The 17290-nt window shown below is 33.3% G+C and overlaps 1 protein-coding gene across 3 annotated transcripts in view; it reads right to left on the bottom strand.

Annotated features, from left to right (window-relative positions):
- Positions 1-866: 866 nt before the first annotated feature.
- The window catches only part of LOC111056417 (protein LSM12 homolog), a 32792-nt gene continuing 16368 nt past the window's right edge, over positions 867-17290 (bottom strand). Inside the window, exons 4-6 of one of the 3 annotated variants that reach the window (XM_039434083.1) lie at positions 15569-15698; positions 3248-3329; positions 1148-2056 (exon numbers count right to left, since the gene is read on the bottom strand). In XM_039434083.1, coding sequence (XP_039290017.1) covers positions 2046-2056; positions 3248-3329; positions 15569-15698 — 223 coding nt within the window. In that variant the 3' untranslated portion in view covers positions 1148-2045. Of the gene's footprint in view, positions 2139-3234; positions 3330-15568; positions 15699-17290 lie in introns of those variants that run through there. The other 2 variants (XM_022343779.2, XM_039434072.1) reach the window with 2 other exon arrangements.

Here is a 17290-nt window from a genome sequence, read left to right on the forward strand (position 1 = left end):
TTTTCGACTTATATGCGAGTAGCCAAATAAATGGTACCTTTGAACCACCCCCCTCTCCTTCAACACAGGGGTAGGGATGGGGATTTTTCATAATGTTCACCTCCTGACTACCCTCAACAGAACAGCGGGGTCAAAAATTGTCTTCCAAACTTTTCCCTCTATAGCCTACCCTTGAGGGTTAAGTGTAAGAGAGGGCCGACTGCGCCCTAACTTCGCCCTCCCAGGTATAAAATAAAGGCAGTCATTCTATTCTTTTTGAGCATTCATTGCCTTGACTATTATTGTTGTCTTGAATATATATTTCCCAAATAGCTGGAATTACGATTAACGTTTTTGAAAAAGATGTGATTTATATACGTTTCAGTTGTAGTACTCATATTTTCAATATAATTGTTTCTTTTTAGTTTAATAATTTCTAGTATAATTGTCATTTAATGTGAGGAAACCACTAGGATTATTCTAGAAACAACCTGTCTGACTGTTTTAGAAACAACTTGCTTATTTAATTTACAAATCAGGTATGTTTCTTATTAAATTCTATTAATCTTCTGAATGAGTAATTTACGGTAAACGTTCAAATGACAAGAATATGCGTAATTATTAGTTTTATAGGATTAAGCTTCTTTGGAGCAATATTAGAACATTTTGATTATTGTCAATTGTGTTTTTGAACGGGTAGATTAAACTCTAGAGACTCAACCCAAGTCAACTTATGTGACTATGATGAGATCCACTTTAAACTGTCAGCTTCTCATTCAACTGATACTGATCGTTTAAAGTAAATCTTACTATAGTCGTGGGGTATCTGATCGCCATCCTGCAGCGAGTAAAAGGTTAGGTTTTAGCATTTAAATGTCAACATGATGCTGGTATTATTGAAAATGTTTTAATAATTTTAGATAATAAACACAGAAAACGGAACTGATCTAACGATAACATCAACAAAGTTTCTATAAATTTCCTCTCAATAAAATGTACTGAATGCTTTCCTCATTTGACTATTCATTGAATAATCAACCTACTGAACTTATTCGTTAACAAAAAAAAAAGAAAATATTTAATCTTTGGCTGGATCGGTTGATGAATGTAGACTACAAAAATGATTTATTAGCCTATTGTTGTAGGAAGTTTCAATGACAACAAAACAGTTACTGCAATAAGTACTATAATAAATACGAATTGACAGATGGAATTTTCAATAAAAAAAAACAACAAAACGATTGAATCAAATTTACAGTTTCAACAATTACATTTTCAACATTGGGATACAAGTACCGATATTAATATTAGTAGAATTTTGGGAATTGGATTTTTTTCGAACTTGTGGTAAACCAATACGAACATAATTTTTGTATAATATAATTTGATGATAATCAGCCTTTACAATATAGTTTTAGGTATAATCAGACCTAAAGACTGCTGAAATGAGTTTTCCAATGTTTTCAGAGTAACAATTCAAGACAAGCCAAGGATGATAAAAAAGCTTAATGATTCTAAAACTCTGAAGTCAACACCTACTGAAAATATTGTAAAAAATACAATATTAGATTATTTTAAGAGCTAAGATTATTTAGGTGAAATTACTACCTTCCATACAATTTTTATATCATTATTAACACAGTTTAAAGTTTTAATAAATTAATAAATAGACTGATAAATTAGAACTGAATAGGTGTTGAATCTATCGGTATAAAGTTATCCAATCTGAAAATCAACATTCGGCCTTATAAGTGCCCTTTGGATGATTCATACAATATTAGAGGAATAAATACGGTTCAATATTTTTTAAAATAGTTATAGAAAATTATTACTAAAGGAATATTCGGCAGCAGAAAACACCATAACTATGAATGGTGAATAGTTTCAAAAGTAATACAAATTGCATTTAACACAATTTTGATCAACAGTTCATACTTTTCTAAGCCCTACAGGATTTATTTGGCTTCTCGTTATAGCTAACAAGACGTCATGGTCTTCCTGGCCACAAGAAAAGCCAACTTTTAGAAATGTTCTATGAAGGTAAAGCCGATATTCCGCTTGCGGCTTTACTGGGATGGTGATGAGGAAGGCGGTGAAGATGTATTATTCTCGGGCAAATTCGCTGCTATCAGCTGCTGATCTTTCACATGTTTCTCCACCTAAAATTGCAACAACAATTCAAATTAGGCTTATGGCTTCGTTCGTATATAGAAGTGCAAGCATTTGCAAATATTGGAACATATTTATTGGCACATGAATAATAACGAGCAGGACGAGTGTTTGACTTGCAAGCCAACTCTGACAAGTATTAAAATTCAAAGTGAATAGATTTCAATGAATTTCAGAGCTTACTCAAAACGAAGTTACCTACATTAACGATAAACTTGCATTAGTCCAGTCAATATAGACAATAAAACGGGGGTGTGCTTGCAATTTATATTACAATTCTGATATCCTAATATATTATTTGGGTACATAAGAGAAGTCCAGAACCAATTTCTTCATGTAAAATTTCCTTGTGCTAGATACAGAATGGGCCAAAAACCTCGTATTTTCGGCTCATTTTCCAGTTTTCAGCTATTTCCGCCATATCTCGTAATCGGACAGAAAATTTTGCTCTCGCCTTTTTTTAGATTATAGGATTCTGAATAAAATGACCTCATTCGAAACTCTCTATCTCCAGAGTATTGAGTTATAATTTTTCAAAAGAGAGTGGAATTTGAAGAAAAAATCAATTTTGATGAATTTTAGTTTTTGATCAACAATATCTTCCGATTGTTACCATTTAGATGTACAATTCAAAATCCCTGTGGGCGTATTTTTGTGCTCTACAATCTGAGATCAGGTAGAGCGCTCTATCTCATTATAGATTTCCCGGTACACCTGACAACAATGCTCCTTGTATTGTGAAAAACACCTAATTTTCAGCTTCAACCATCATCACCAACTGCATTGTCCTCACATTGATATTTCGCACAATGGCATTAGTTCATGAGATTATGTTCTATAAGAATCACCTGTTAGATGCACTTCATTTCAGTATTTCCTAGTGGAGAGGTGCGGTGAAGGACACCTCAAGGATCAACATATCAAACTTTGGCCACAATGCTCCGATTCCATCGTACTACACTTCATTCTTCTCGGCTCGTCAAAGCGGTCCAAAATCATGCATCATAAGTCAAATTCGGTCGAAAAATGGAAAATTTATTGTTGAGTGTAGGACGTGTTGAGTGTAAGCCGATATTCCGCTTGCGGCTTTACTGGGATGGTGATGAGGAAGGCGGTGAAGATGTATTATTCTCGGGCAAATTCGCTGCTATCAGCTGCTGATCTTTCACATGTTTCTCCACCTAAAATTGCAACAACAATTCAAATTAGGCTTATGGCTTCGTTCGTATATAGAAGTGCAAGCATTTGCAAATATTGGAACATATTTATTGGCACATGAATAATAACGAGCAGGACGAGTGTTTGACTTGCAAGCCAACTCTGACAAGTATTAAAATTCAAAGTGAATAGATTTCAATGAATTTCAGAGCTTACTCAAAACGAAGTTACCTACATTAACGATAAACTTGCATTAGTCCAGTCAATATAGACAATAAAACGGGGGTGTGCTTGCAATTTATATTACAATTCTGATATCCTAATATATTATTGGGTACATAAGAGAAGTCCAGAACCAATTTCTTCATGTAAAATTTCCTTGTGCTAGATACAGAATGGGCCAAAAACCTCGTATTTTCGGCTCATTTTCCAGTTTTCAGCTATTTCCGCCATATCTCGTAATCGGACAGAAAATTTTGCTCTCGCCTTTTTTTAGATTATAGGATTCTGAATAAAATGACCTCATTCGAAACTCTCTATCTCCAGAGTATTGAGTTATAATTTTTCAAAAGAGAGTGGAATTTGAAGAAAAAATCAATTTTGATGAATTTTAGTTTTTGATCAACAATATCTTCCGATTGTTACCATTTAGATGTACAATTCAAAATCCCTGTGGGCGTATTTTTGTGCTCTACAATCTGAGATCAGGTAGAGCGCTCTATCTCATTATAGATTTCCCGGTACACCTGACAACAATGCTCCTTGTATTGTGAAAAACACCTAATTTTCAGCTTCAACCATCATCACCAACTGCATTGTCCTCACATTGATATTTCGCACAATGGCATTAGTTCATGAGATTATGTTCTATAAGAATCACCTGTTAGATGCACTTCATTTCAGTATTTCCTAGTGGAGAGGTGCGGTGAAGGACACCTCAAGGATCAACATATCAAACTTTGGCCACAATGCTCCGATTCCATCGTACTACACTTCATTCTTCTCGGCTCGTCAAAGCGGTCCAAAATCATGCATCATAAGTCAAATTCGGTCGAAAAATGGAAAATTTATTGTTGAGTGTAGGACGTGTTGAGTGTAAGCCCATATTCCAATACACAAAAAATGCCCATATTCTGTATTCAAAGCTATGTATCTCGGTGACCCCTTATTATTAAAATCATTACTTGATCTTGAAATGTACAATGGAATTTTCTCATTCATCTGCTGTAAACAATTCATAAAACAATATGTTCGTGAAGTGAGATTTGATTGTTGAAAAAATCCGGGAATTGTAGATATTTTTCTCATATTAACGGTTTTGGTAGTTCTATGACAGGGAAAAGTGATTCAACATGGATTTTAGGCAACTGAGCTCGTAGAGGATGAATTTATCTACAATTTAGAATCAATCGTGAGTTTCTATGATGTATCAGACTTGTTTTAGAAACTCTTGATCATTAGTAAAATCACGAAAAAAATGTAAAAACTGAAATCGCTATTTTAAAAATCTTCTGTAACTTTCGAATTGTATTGGAATCGAAAGTATTATTTATTTGGGCGTGTAGAGGGGGACAATTTTCACATCCTCACAAGATTTGGAAATTTTATAAGACGTATTTCACAAGACATGCAGCTTTGAATATAGAAATTGGCCATTTTTTGTGTATTGGAATATGGGCTTAAGTACACTCAACAATAAATTTTCCATTTTTTAACTGACTTTGACTTATGATGCATAATTTTGGACCGCCTTGACGAGCTGAGAAGAATGAAGTGTAGTACGATGAAATCTGAGCTTTGTGTCAGAAGTTATAAGTGTTTGAAATTTTGATCCTTGAGGTGTCCTTAAACGCGCCTCTCCACTGGGAAATACTGAAATTAAGTGCATCTAACGGGTGATTCTCATAGAACATAATCTCATGAGCTTATGTCATTGTGCGAAATATCAATGAGAAGACTATGTAGTTGGAGATGATGATTGAAGCTGAAAATTAGGTGTTTTTCACAATACAAGGAGCATTGTTGTCAGGTGTACCGGGAAATCTATAATGAGATAGAGCGCTCTACCTGATCTCAGATTGTAGAGCACAAAAATACGCCCACAGGGATTTTGAATTATACATCTAAATGGTAACAATTGGAAGATATTGTTAAACAAAAACTAAAATTCATCAAAATTGGGTTTTTCTTCAAATTCCACTCTCTTTTGAAAAATCATAACTCAATACTCTGGAGATAGAGAGTTTCGAATGAGGTCATTTTATTCAGAATTTTATAATCTAAAAAAAGGCGAGAGCAAAATTTTCTGTCCGATTACGAGATATGGCGGAAATAGCTGAAAACTGGAAAATGAGCCGAAAATACGAGGTTTTTGGGCCATTCTGTATCTAGCACAAGGAAATTTTGCATGAAGAAATTGGTTCTGGACTACTCTTACGTACCCAAATAATATATTAAAAAATCAGAACTACAATATAAATTGCATGCTCCAATGTATATAGTTATTACATGTGTAACTCGCGAGATACACCAACAGAATGTTTCTAAAATGGAAGTAAAATACTTGGTAGCCGGGATAAATGCTCATTTGTTGTAACATCTGTTTTTGGACTAACATTTTTCTTGAAATTCGAATTTTAACCATCCTACAGTCTGAGGCCCGGTTGCACAAAAGCCTGTTAGATTTTAATCATGATTAAATTCAAAGAGAACCAATCAGAGGTTTTTTTGAAAAGAAGGCTTTTCTGATAGAGATAGCATAATGCTAGTACAACGTAATTTTTATAAGTATAGGTATGCGCAGACCGATGCGTACAAATTCGTTGCGGAATTTCCAAGAATTTAGACTGCGGTTTCCGAACGAAGTTTTCGTGTGAAATATTTGCAACGCTGGGGCAAACATACTGAAGCGAAATAATCGCAATGTGGAGCGCGGGAATGTAAGAGTATTTGAGTTGTACTAACCAAACAGTTCAGCACTTTAATCATCTAAAATTTACGGTACTAGTACTACATCATGACATCACCTGATGAAGAAGAAGCCCTACACTATTACTAGATGTGGCGGCAGACTGAAAAATATGAAAGTCCAAAAAAATGTGGGTGCATGCCATTAATACAAATAGATTTCAATTTGGAGAATACCATACTTAATGTCAGTTTGGGCAGATGATTTTCTTTTACTATAATTTGCATCTATATTTTCATTTTTCTTCGGTACAACCACACTGAAAGCAGAGCGGATTGTCGCGTCGCGTGGCGTGGTCAGAGCGTTCATGATACACACAGGAAGCAGCTGAGCGTCAAGCGTCTAGAAAATGGCGTTGACCAAGTTTGCACGGACATAAATTTGTGAAAACAATTACTTAAAGTAATGGATTTTAGCTAAGCCTGCTAGGACAGAGTGGGTTAATTAAATTAACTTGAATCGTGGACCATCTGTTTAATGTTTTAAGAAAGCATGAGTCCCAATTTTTTGAGTAGACTACTACATGCGAATGTCAACTTCAACCTTTGATTATATTATTTTTGAAGAGAGTAAAGCCGGATTTGGAAAAACAAGTCACTAATAATTAGAATATCAATTCCAATTATTGGTGAAATCCAATATCTGCTGAAGAAAGACTTGTAATTAAAAATTAATTACAAAGTTTAAAGGTTTGTGTTTCTTCAATGGTTCCAAAGAGGTTTTGTTTCTTCAATGGTTTATTTTTTTAAATAACTCAATGTTTTGTTACAAATGGTAATTGAGTAAAATATTTCTAATAAATTTATTAATTCAAGCCATCTAAATTCAAAATTTATAGTTTTCAAGTTTATTTTGGACTAAACTTGAAATTCTAACCTTATCTTGGACTTTGTCACCTTCAAATTTGGAAGAAAAATAGCACTAGTACTATCTTATATTTTTATCTACCAATAAGTGTTATTTTTATTGTAAATAAATAACACTAAGGTAACCATATTTCATAGAAACTTGAATAAAATGGATTAGAATAGCCTTACTTTTGATTTCAAAATCCAATAGATGAATGTTCTCTTTTGAATAATCAAATAATACACATTAAGAGGAATTTGGGCAAACATTAAATTTAAAATACTAGTGAACTAGATGGTAGTAGAAAATGTAGTAGAACAAGTGCATTATTATGTACAAGAGTAGACTAATAGTAGCCGATGTACATTTTAGTAGGGCACTTGCACTTTGACGCTCCGCTCGTAGACGATCCAAAAAAACAAACAAGCTTGTTCCAAAGTTTGACGCCACGCCACGCTCCGCTCCGCTCTGCGAGTAGACGCAGTGTGTTTTAGCTCATTGATATTGCAGACACTTGCAGTGTGTTTTAGCTCATTACTTAACATTATATTGTTCACGACGCTCCTTGACGCCACGCCCCGCTCCGCTCCGCTTTCAGTGTAGTTGTACCCTTATTAGATATAGCTAATTTTCCAGTTTGGATAAAAACATTACTCTAGTACCACATTTGAGGAAGGATGAAAAACGATTTTATATTTACATCAGAATGACTATTACTATTCAATGTTTTGATGAATTAATCAACTTGAGATTTTATAATCTCAATAATTTGTTATCTAACAATTAGCCCAGTCAATAAAGGTTTTTTCGATCCGAAAATTAAATAAAAGCTGAATCGATAGAACCCTCCCAGAGGGTCATTCTCCCAGAAGTCCCAAGAAATCCCCTTGGAGCTTTCCCCCCTAGCCCCCCTCAAAGTTGAAAAATGCAGGTAATCACGGAAAATCAATTATCTCTGTACCCATTGATTGGAAACAGTTCTATTATATGCCATTCGATTCGTTACATTATGGACTACAATATTAGTTATATTCATTTTTTCAATAAAATTAACAGTTTTCTTGATAAAATAATATATAAGTAAAAATTTAGGAAGTTTGCGATTTGATTTTTTTTGTTTTCTTCGATTAACCTCAAAGCAAGTAGTTTTTAAGAAAAATGAGCCGAATAATTAATGTAGCCACTCTCATTGCAAATCCATTGATGTATATTGTTATGTATTTGCGATTTGATTTGACGCCGTGGAAGGGGAAACAGTCGACGCGGAACGGCGCGGCTGACTCTCTTAGCCATAGTAAACAGCAAACTGGAAATCAATTATCTCTGTAACTATTAATCGAAAAAAATCTACCATATGTCATTCGATTCGTTAAATTAAGGACTATAATATTATCCGGATTCATTTTCTCAATAAATCGAACAGTTTCCTTGATATAATGTAATATAATAACATTTTATAAAAATTTAGGGGTTTTTCGATTTGATTTTTTTGTTTTCTCCGATTAACTTCGAAGCAAGTAATTTTAAAGAACAATGTGACGAATAATTATTGTAGCCACATTCATTGTGAATCCATTGATGTATATTGTTATGTATTTGCGATTCAAGTTGACGCTGTGGAAGGGGAAACAGCCGACGCGGCTGACTTCCTTCACCATAGTAAACAGAATAATACTGCTGTCTCATTTACACTATGGCGCTCGAAACAATTAATTTTGTCTATTGTTTTGACACGCGCTGTATATAGATTTTCACTTTTCAATACTCTAAAAAAATATTACAATTTTCTTGATTTAACCATGCTCATGATAAAAATCAGGATTTCGTTGCTTGCTCACAGAATTTATTATATTAATTTGAAGTGTGCCTTCTCCATACGAGTCAGAGGTAACACAATTAGATAACTTTCAGATATTGATGTTTTTCAACGAAGTTTCATGATATATTATGTGTCCGACTCCTTCATCTTATCCTTATTTTGTGAAAAATGAAGATTCAAAATTTCTTTTCATAGCTTTCCTTGTGTTTTATCTTGTTTCATCACTCTTTATAATTTAAACACTTGATAATGGAATGAATATCATCAGATCACGTGAACAAAAAAAAATGAAAGGGTTGGCCTACCTGAGATACTATATATTATGATAACACTGTACTCCTGATAAGTTGAAAATTTTCAAGCTGAAAGTAGATTAATTTGTTGCACATTCGGTTCAAATATTAACAAATGTAACCAAATATTACTAATATTATCACATATAGTGAGAACGAATTACTTTGAAGCTTTCTATTCTCACTGAACATGAAGAGGCAATACCAAGCCAGAATCGCAGTTCCGTTCAAATCATTATTATCAGAGCTTTCAAATTGATGCTATGTACCTATGGATGTTATCCCCATCTCACAATTTCCCTATTTATCCTTATCCTGATTCAGAATAAAGTAGGTAGTTGATCTCTATAATCACAAAAATCAATGTACAGTACCTATAATAAATAGTAAAAATAACAAAATTTCTAGTAATAATGCAACTTTTTCTAGGTACGAAAGCCAGAATCGCAGTTCCGTTCAAATCAGAGCTTTCAAATTGATGCTATGTAACTATGGATGTTATCCCCATCTCACAATTTCCCTATTTATCCTTTTCCTGATTCAGAATAAAGTAGTTGATCTCTATAATCACAAAAATCAATGTACAGTACATATAATAAATAGTAAAAATAAAAAAAATTCTAGTAATAATGCAACTTTTTCTAGGTACGAAATTCAAGGCTCATAAAATGACTTTTTCTCAATCACAGGCAGAAATTATTCCAATGATCATCATAATAGTAATTTAATGAAAATTGTTTGTATTGTACATTGTTCGACGTAAGATAAGCTACATCTTTAAGGTAATCAACGTATTTAGGATTATCATGTTAATGAATGAAAGCGAGACTGTGATGAGAAGATTAGTCAAACTGGAATATAAACATTATATACAATGCATATTTCTGATCAACTATAATCACAAATGATAGTATCAAGCCGAAATGAATTGAGCAACTGAATTTCAAAGTTACTATCCACTGTTCAAATCACACTGTGATTTCTTTTTACTTCCAAATGGATTGAATAGCCTCATTCTTCAACGTAACAATTATTGTAAAAAAATCAGTTGAATGTGAACGTCATCCAAATAGCATTTGAATTTCAATTTTCAGATCATGAAATTCATAAAAAACAAATTCTTGAGAAAATAGTGATGAATTGCAAACAGTGCAAGTAACATTGATACAAAGCGATACAATGAAAATCAACATCGATTAATTTAATACTGGACTTATCAAATTTATATTACCGTTAATCTATATTATTTTTAAAGCTTATAAAATGGAAAACCAACTTTTTAAATTTTCTCTACTGGAGCAAAACTTCGATAGAAAATAAAGAAGAGCCCATTATAAGCACAATATACTTGTGTACTAGAATTCACTTGAACTAACTCATCACTTCAACCCTTCAATGATCACAATGAACTACAATGGTATAAAAACCATGAAATTGATAATCAGGTACATTTTTCAAATAGCTTCACACAACTAAATCTGTGAATGCTGTGAATCTGTGAAGTCATAAGAAATCATGTTCAATAGATTTAATTTGAATGCTTCAAATAGAAAATGATCTATTCTTTTGGTGCCCTAATCAAAATCAGTTTCAATCAACATTAATCGACATAAAGAAAAGCTTCTGCCAATTTTGTGTAATGAATGACAAGATGCGAGTGGATGTGAAAAATCAATATGTTAACAAAAATAATAGAAGATGATGAATCATCTTTCAATTAATCTTATACGGTAGGGTACTTTGTGGTTAAATGTGAAACACTTTCATGATTTTCCTACCTTTTATGCATGCTTACTCTTCCTTAATTTGTATGTTTGCATGGCTTTCATCTTTAGAATCTACTGAATTTTCATATTGGACAATCTACATTGTAGATTCAACTAGTAAGAACGGAAGATAAGCTACTTTACAGAGAGAATCATAGAAAGCTTCAACTCAACAAGCCCAATGTATAAATTTTTTTATGCCTCAGCCGTCATATATATTTGGCTCAACTGAAGGTAATTATCAACCTGGCTTGGAGAATATTAACTGTAGAAAACAGCAAACACTGCACGCTATGATTTTTCAGGAAATTGCCACTGTTAACACTATTGTAATCTATGATTTATCTCAGTTTTTGACATTCATAACTTATGATAAATTTTAGCATAGAATTATGATCATACACACATATTCTATATGTATTATATTATGTAATAGTATGAATATTTTATCGATTGCAAACAATATCTTTGTCTGTCATAGAATGCATGATTTAGCACATATATAACAACAAAATGATTTTAGAGAATTAAAATGTGAAAAATTAGTTTCATCGTATGTCAAAACAATAGACAAAATTGATTGTTTCGAGCGCCATAGTGTGAATAAGATGCAACTTAGAAAGCAGTAGGCCTACTACTGTATTTTACTGTTTAATATGGTGAAGAGAGTCAGCCACGCCGTACCGCGTCGACTGTTTCCCCTTCCCAGCGTCAAATCGAATCGCAAATAAATAACAATATACATCAATGGATTCGCAATTAATGTGGCTACATTAATTATTTGTCGAATTTTCTTTAGATTATTTGTTTCGAAGTTAATCGGAGAAAACAAAAATCAAATCGAAAAACCCCTAAATTTTTACATATATATTATTTTATCAATGAAACTGTTTGATTTATTGAGAAAATGAATACGACTAATATTTTAATCCATAATGTAACGAATCGAATGACATATGATAGATTTTTTTCCCATTAATGGTTACAGAGATAATTGATTTCCAGTTTGCTGTTTACTATGGCTAAGAGAGTCAGCCGCGCCGTTCCGCGTCGACTGTTTCCCCTTCCACAGCGTCAAATCGAATAGCAAATTCATAACAATATACATCAATGGATTTGCAATGACAGTGGCTACATTAATTATTTGGCTCATTTTCCTTTAAAACTATTCGTTTCGAAGTTAATCGAAGAAAACAAAAAAAATCAAATCACAAACCCCCTAAATTTTTACATATATATTATTTTATTAAGAAAACTGTTGATTTTATTGGAAAAATGAATATAACTAATATTTTAGTCCATAATGTACCGCATCGAATGGCGTATAATAGAACTCTTTCCGATCAATGGTTACAGAGATAATTGATTTTCCGTGTTTACCTGCATTTTTCATGCTTTAGGGGGCTGGGGGGAAAGCTCCAAGGGGATTTCTTGGGACTTTTGGACGAATGACCCTCTGGGAGGGTTCTATCGATGGTGGGAAATTCAGCTTTTATTTAATTTTCGGATCGAAACTGCTTTTTTGGACCTTCATTTACTGGGCTAAATATTGAATAAGTATGAATCATTTCCAACAAATGTTCCGTGTTCGCCATTTTACTACTTGTGGTTTTGCAATGTTTGATTACATTTACAACGCAGACGAAACTATTGTAGTTCCAGAACTCGCCACAAAATTCGCAACGCGAAAAAGCGCTGCAAATGCTGCATGTAGCAAAAGTGGCGAATTATTCGTATGCGAATATTTCGCAACGCATCGGTTTTCGGCAGCACCGCAATGGTATTAAATTTCCGCACGGCAAGTCCTCCTCAGAATTGAATTTGCACCGTATCAAAACTTCGCAGCTGATTCGCGTCAGTGAGCGCCTGCCATAACACAGCTGTCGCGCATGCGCAATTAGCTTAGAGTACTGAAAATTCAACTAACCGAAACAATTTTACTTTCCTTGCCCTATTACCATAGATAAGGAAAGTATTGCTTTCCAAAAAAAATTAAGGTACCCCAATTTCCAAATTTCTATACGTTTCAAGGTCACCTGAGTCCAAAAAAGTGGTTTTTGGGTATTGGTCTGTATGTGTGTGGTGTGTGTGTGTGTGTGTGTGTGTGTGTGTGTGTGTGTGTGTGTGTGTGTGTGTGTGTGTGTGTGTGTGTGTGTGTGTGTGTGTGTGTATGAGTGTATGTGCGTCTGTGTGCACGATATCTCATCTCCCAATTAACGGAATGACTTGAAATTTGGAATTTAAGTTCCTTACAATATAAGGATCCGACACGAACAATTTCGATCTGATGCAATTCAAGATGGCGGATAAAATGGTGAAAATGTTGTGAAAAACAGGGTTATTCGCGATTTTCTCGAAAACGGCTCCAACGATTTTGATCAAATTTATACCTAAAGTAGTCATTGATAAGCTATATCAACTGCCACGAGTCCCATATCTGTAAAAATTTCAAGAGCTCCGCCCCATCTATGCAAAGTTTGATTTTAGATTCCCAATTATCAGGCTTTAGATACAATTTAAACAGAAAATTCCAAGTGGAAAAGATTGAGCATGAAAATCTCTTCAATTAATGTTCAGTAACATTTTCACCTAAAATTGAAAATAAGCTTGAAATTCGAGAAAATGTTATTATTTCAATTACAAACTGTTGGCAACTGTTGATGCTATCTCAAAGCTATAGATCAAAGATCTATTATCTATTAATAGATCAAGATTGGATCTTGGATCTTTGGATCTTTGAATCAATTGAGATGCGCGGGAACACTAGCGTCAGCTGATAAATTTTCATAACGGCAAGGAAAGTTGTGTGAGTGCGCCACACCAGATTTTTTTTCTGTTTTCATCTCATTCCATTGAATATACTAAAGTACTACTACCAAAGACCTCAAAGAGATAAGGTCTTTGACTACTACAGTAACAACTATAAATTATAACACCTGTAATGTCATTAAGATTCCAAATAGTTGAATTTTATAATTAAGTTTATAAGTGATGAGTAAAATCGCTCGCCCTTACTTATTAAAGCATTTTCGTAACTAATAACTTATAATATTATCTCTTTCAAGTTTTCTCATACTCCCAATATCGTTAACGTAATCTGAAAGCTGAATCTCCAAAAAAATTATTAATAAACTTTTGAAATATGTCATGATATCTATATTTATAAAAGCGGAAGGGGACTGACACATTCATTCACTCACTCATAATAAACAGAACTAAAAATCTACTGAACCAAATACTTTCAAATTTGGCATGTTTGTTCAGTTGGCCTTCTAGATGCACATTTAGAACGGTTCTTAAAAAATCCAAAGATACGCCCAAAATCTGCTTTTTCCATGCGTTTTCTGAGCTTTTTCAAGAACTAATCAGCAAAATATCTTTAAATTTGGTATACAGGCTCAGATTAGGTATAAAAATGTTCAATTATTGGAAAGTTTCGAAATAACGCCAAATATCATAGCTACCTCTAATACAGGTGGCCTGTATTAGAAATGGTCATGCAAATATACGTCCAAGATAGGCGGTTTTACTGCGTTTCCCAGCGTTTTTTCTTCATTTTTTCACATTTTTTAAAAACTAATTGAGAGGCAATGTTCAAATTTGGTTAACAGGCTCAGCTGAAATATAAGAATGTATGTGTTTTGAAATAAAGCTCAAGTTCCACCCAAGATCGGCGGTTTTAAAGCGTTTTCCCTGCATTTCCTAGGTCTTCCCAAGAAACAATTGACAGATAATGTTCAAATGTAATACAGAAGTTCAGCAAGTATCTAGAAATTTTGTCTTTGGAGAACATCAAAGTCAAGTACGTTCAAATTTGAATTCGAGTATTATTGATTCATATAGAAAAAACCAAATTGGCAAGAAAAGTCTTCTCATTCAGGCTGATGGCCATTGAACATAACATAAGTTCATAGCAATTCAAAAAATGGAATAGCGTACAACTTGAGTAAGTTTATAAGGAATCGAAAATGAAATTGTTATTTTGTTCATTAGAAACAATATCATTCTATTCAAATTTATTTCTTGGCAAGATATAACCAATAGAATTGTAAACTCCATACGAATATTAGACTCAAGATGAATTTACTACCAAGTTTAACTTTAAATTATATGTATTTTCTTAGAACTGATAATTGGAGTGTGTTACATCCAAAATACAATATATTGTGTAGTAATTATTACTATAATCAAATTAGAAACAAGAAATTCAGGGCTATCAACAAAGGACTCCAAATCCTTTCATCTTTTTCGTTTAATAGATTAAAATAAAGAAAATACATGAATATGCTTCTAAACTGAATATGTTAGCTTTCATTAGAATTGAATCTCTGGGTAAACGCATTGATAATGTTGCGGCCAGGAAATGAGTGCAGGGTAGTATAATGTCAAATCACTTACACTGCAGTTGGTTTAGTGGAGAAAGGAATCAATATGTTACTTACCATTCCACAATTACTGCAATAACATAGGCAATGAATTAAGAGTAGTTTACATTCTGGATCAACTCACAAGACTTCTCAAAGAAAAAATAAAAATAATGATAATTGACATATTGATGAAGACTTACCACTTTTTTAATATGATTGAACGCTTTGCTATCAGCATTGCCAATAACATTTTCAGGTCTATAAGGGGGAGTGATAGTAACTTGATTCAAGACAACTATATTTGGTCCTTGCCATGTTACTTCGTTTATTCTGAAATCAAAAAAATATAAAATTAATATTAACCTGAAAGACCACGTCAATATGATTAAATTTCTCACATTAAATAACAAGATTGATAAGTACTCAACAACTAGAGAATTGGATAGGCCAAATTGGAGAATAGTCTAAAGCCAGAGGACCAGTAATTTCTATGAAGCCAGAAAAGTCATAACTATTTCGTGATACGTTATCAACATACTAGTTACTTGAAAAATGTTGAGACTGATTAAAAATCAATAAAATTTTCTGATTAATGCGCTTAGAAATAATTGTTGAAGACAACACTATTCCACACCGGCAATTGTGTTACCTCTTAGAAGAGAAGATTTTAAGACAACTATATGTGAATACATAGTTCCACAACTAAACCCCCTATTAAGCAGTCTGATTTCCGAAAAAAATATGAGTTGCACTGACCAGGGTTTGGCGTTCATTACTCACTTTGAAATAGGATTCCAGAAAAATTTGAAAACCATAGCAGTCTTTTGTAACAATATTCATTGTTCTAATTGTGAATGGTGAGGATTATGCGAATTATCATGAGAAGTCACTCTGTTATAACAGTTTGTTTCGCTGGTTTGCTTTTCTGCGTTGTGTTGTGTTGACTCTGTTAGTGTGTGCGTAGAAGTTATAGTACTAAGAAAATCAACGATTTTCCTGGAGCATCAGTCTGGTTCATGACCTTATAAGGCAAGGAATTTGTGTCCGATTGATTATCAAACATGCCTTATTTGGTTGGGAATTTGGAAATAGCTGTCACTTGGTGGGAGAATGTATCTTAAATTGTAGTTGTACCGTTCCTTTCTATTGGCGGGAATTTTTCTAGAAAATAGTAACTGCCAATCACAGTTAACGTTGGTTAGGTTCCTATCTAGTAAGGCCGTTTACAGCTGTCCACGGCAAAATGACAGAAGCAAAGTGCATTCACTCAGCGTCTGTCCTCTGTTGTAAGCAGTACAAAATGTAGTCACAGAACTTTGTGTTAATCATGGCTTTCATGCCAGCTTTAGGCTTTTTAGTATTTGGCTCTGGAACCTTTTGTTCCAGTAGCATATTTAGTTTTTTCCGCCTCAGTAATTGCTTTAATTAAGAAGAGAGGATATCAAATTGGTCACCTCACAATGGAGATTTTCCTCCTATAACCGCTACTAAAAGTATGTCATAGATTTATAATATAATTAAGGAAATTATTATCGATGAAAGCTTCCATCAAAGTATTTATTGTAATGTAATTAAAGTATAATAATTGAGAATAGTCCTTTTGATTCTCTTGTGTAATGGAAGGTGGTATTTTTATATTCAAACTGATAAATGTTGGAAGAAAATGAACGGTATATGTTTTGTAGAAATTCAGAGTACCTATTAGAAGGAATTGAAATTTGTTTTATTTTAAATTATTTTTGAAGAGGAAGCTATTAACCTAAATTTAAATGACAGTACTTTGTGTTATAGATTTTATTTGTTTTGCTGATTCTAATGAAAGGCTTTCTTGATTCTTAAGGAAACACCTATTATGTAATTTACCTTTTAAATTACACTATATGTAATTTATGTAAGAGAGCAGACTGAACAAAATAACTACT

The sequence above is a fragment of the Nilaparvata lugens genome, chromosome 1 (assembly GCF_014356525.2).
Source record: "Nilaparvata lugens isolate BPH chromosome 1, ASM1435652v1, whole genome shotgun sequence".
In the NCBI taxonomy this organism is placed as follows: Eukaryota; Metazoa; Arthropoda; class Insecta; order Hemiptera; family Delphacidae; genus Nilaparvata; species Nilaparvata lugens.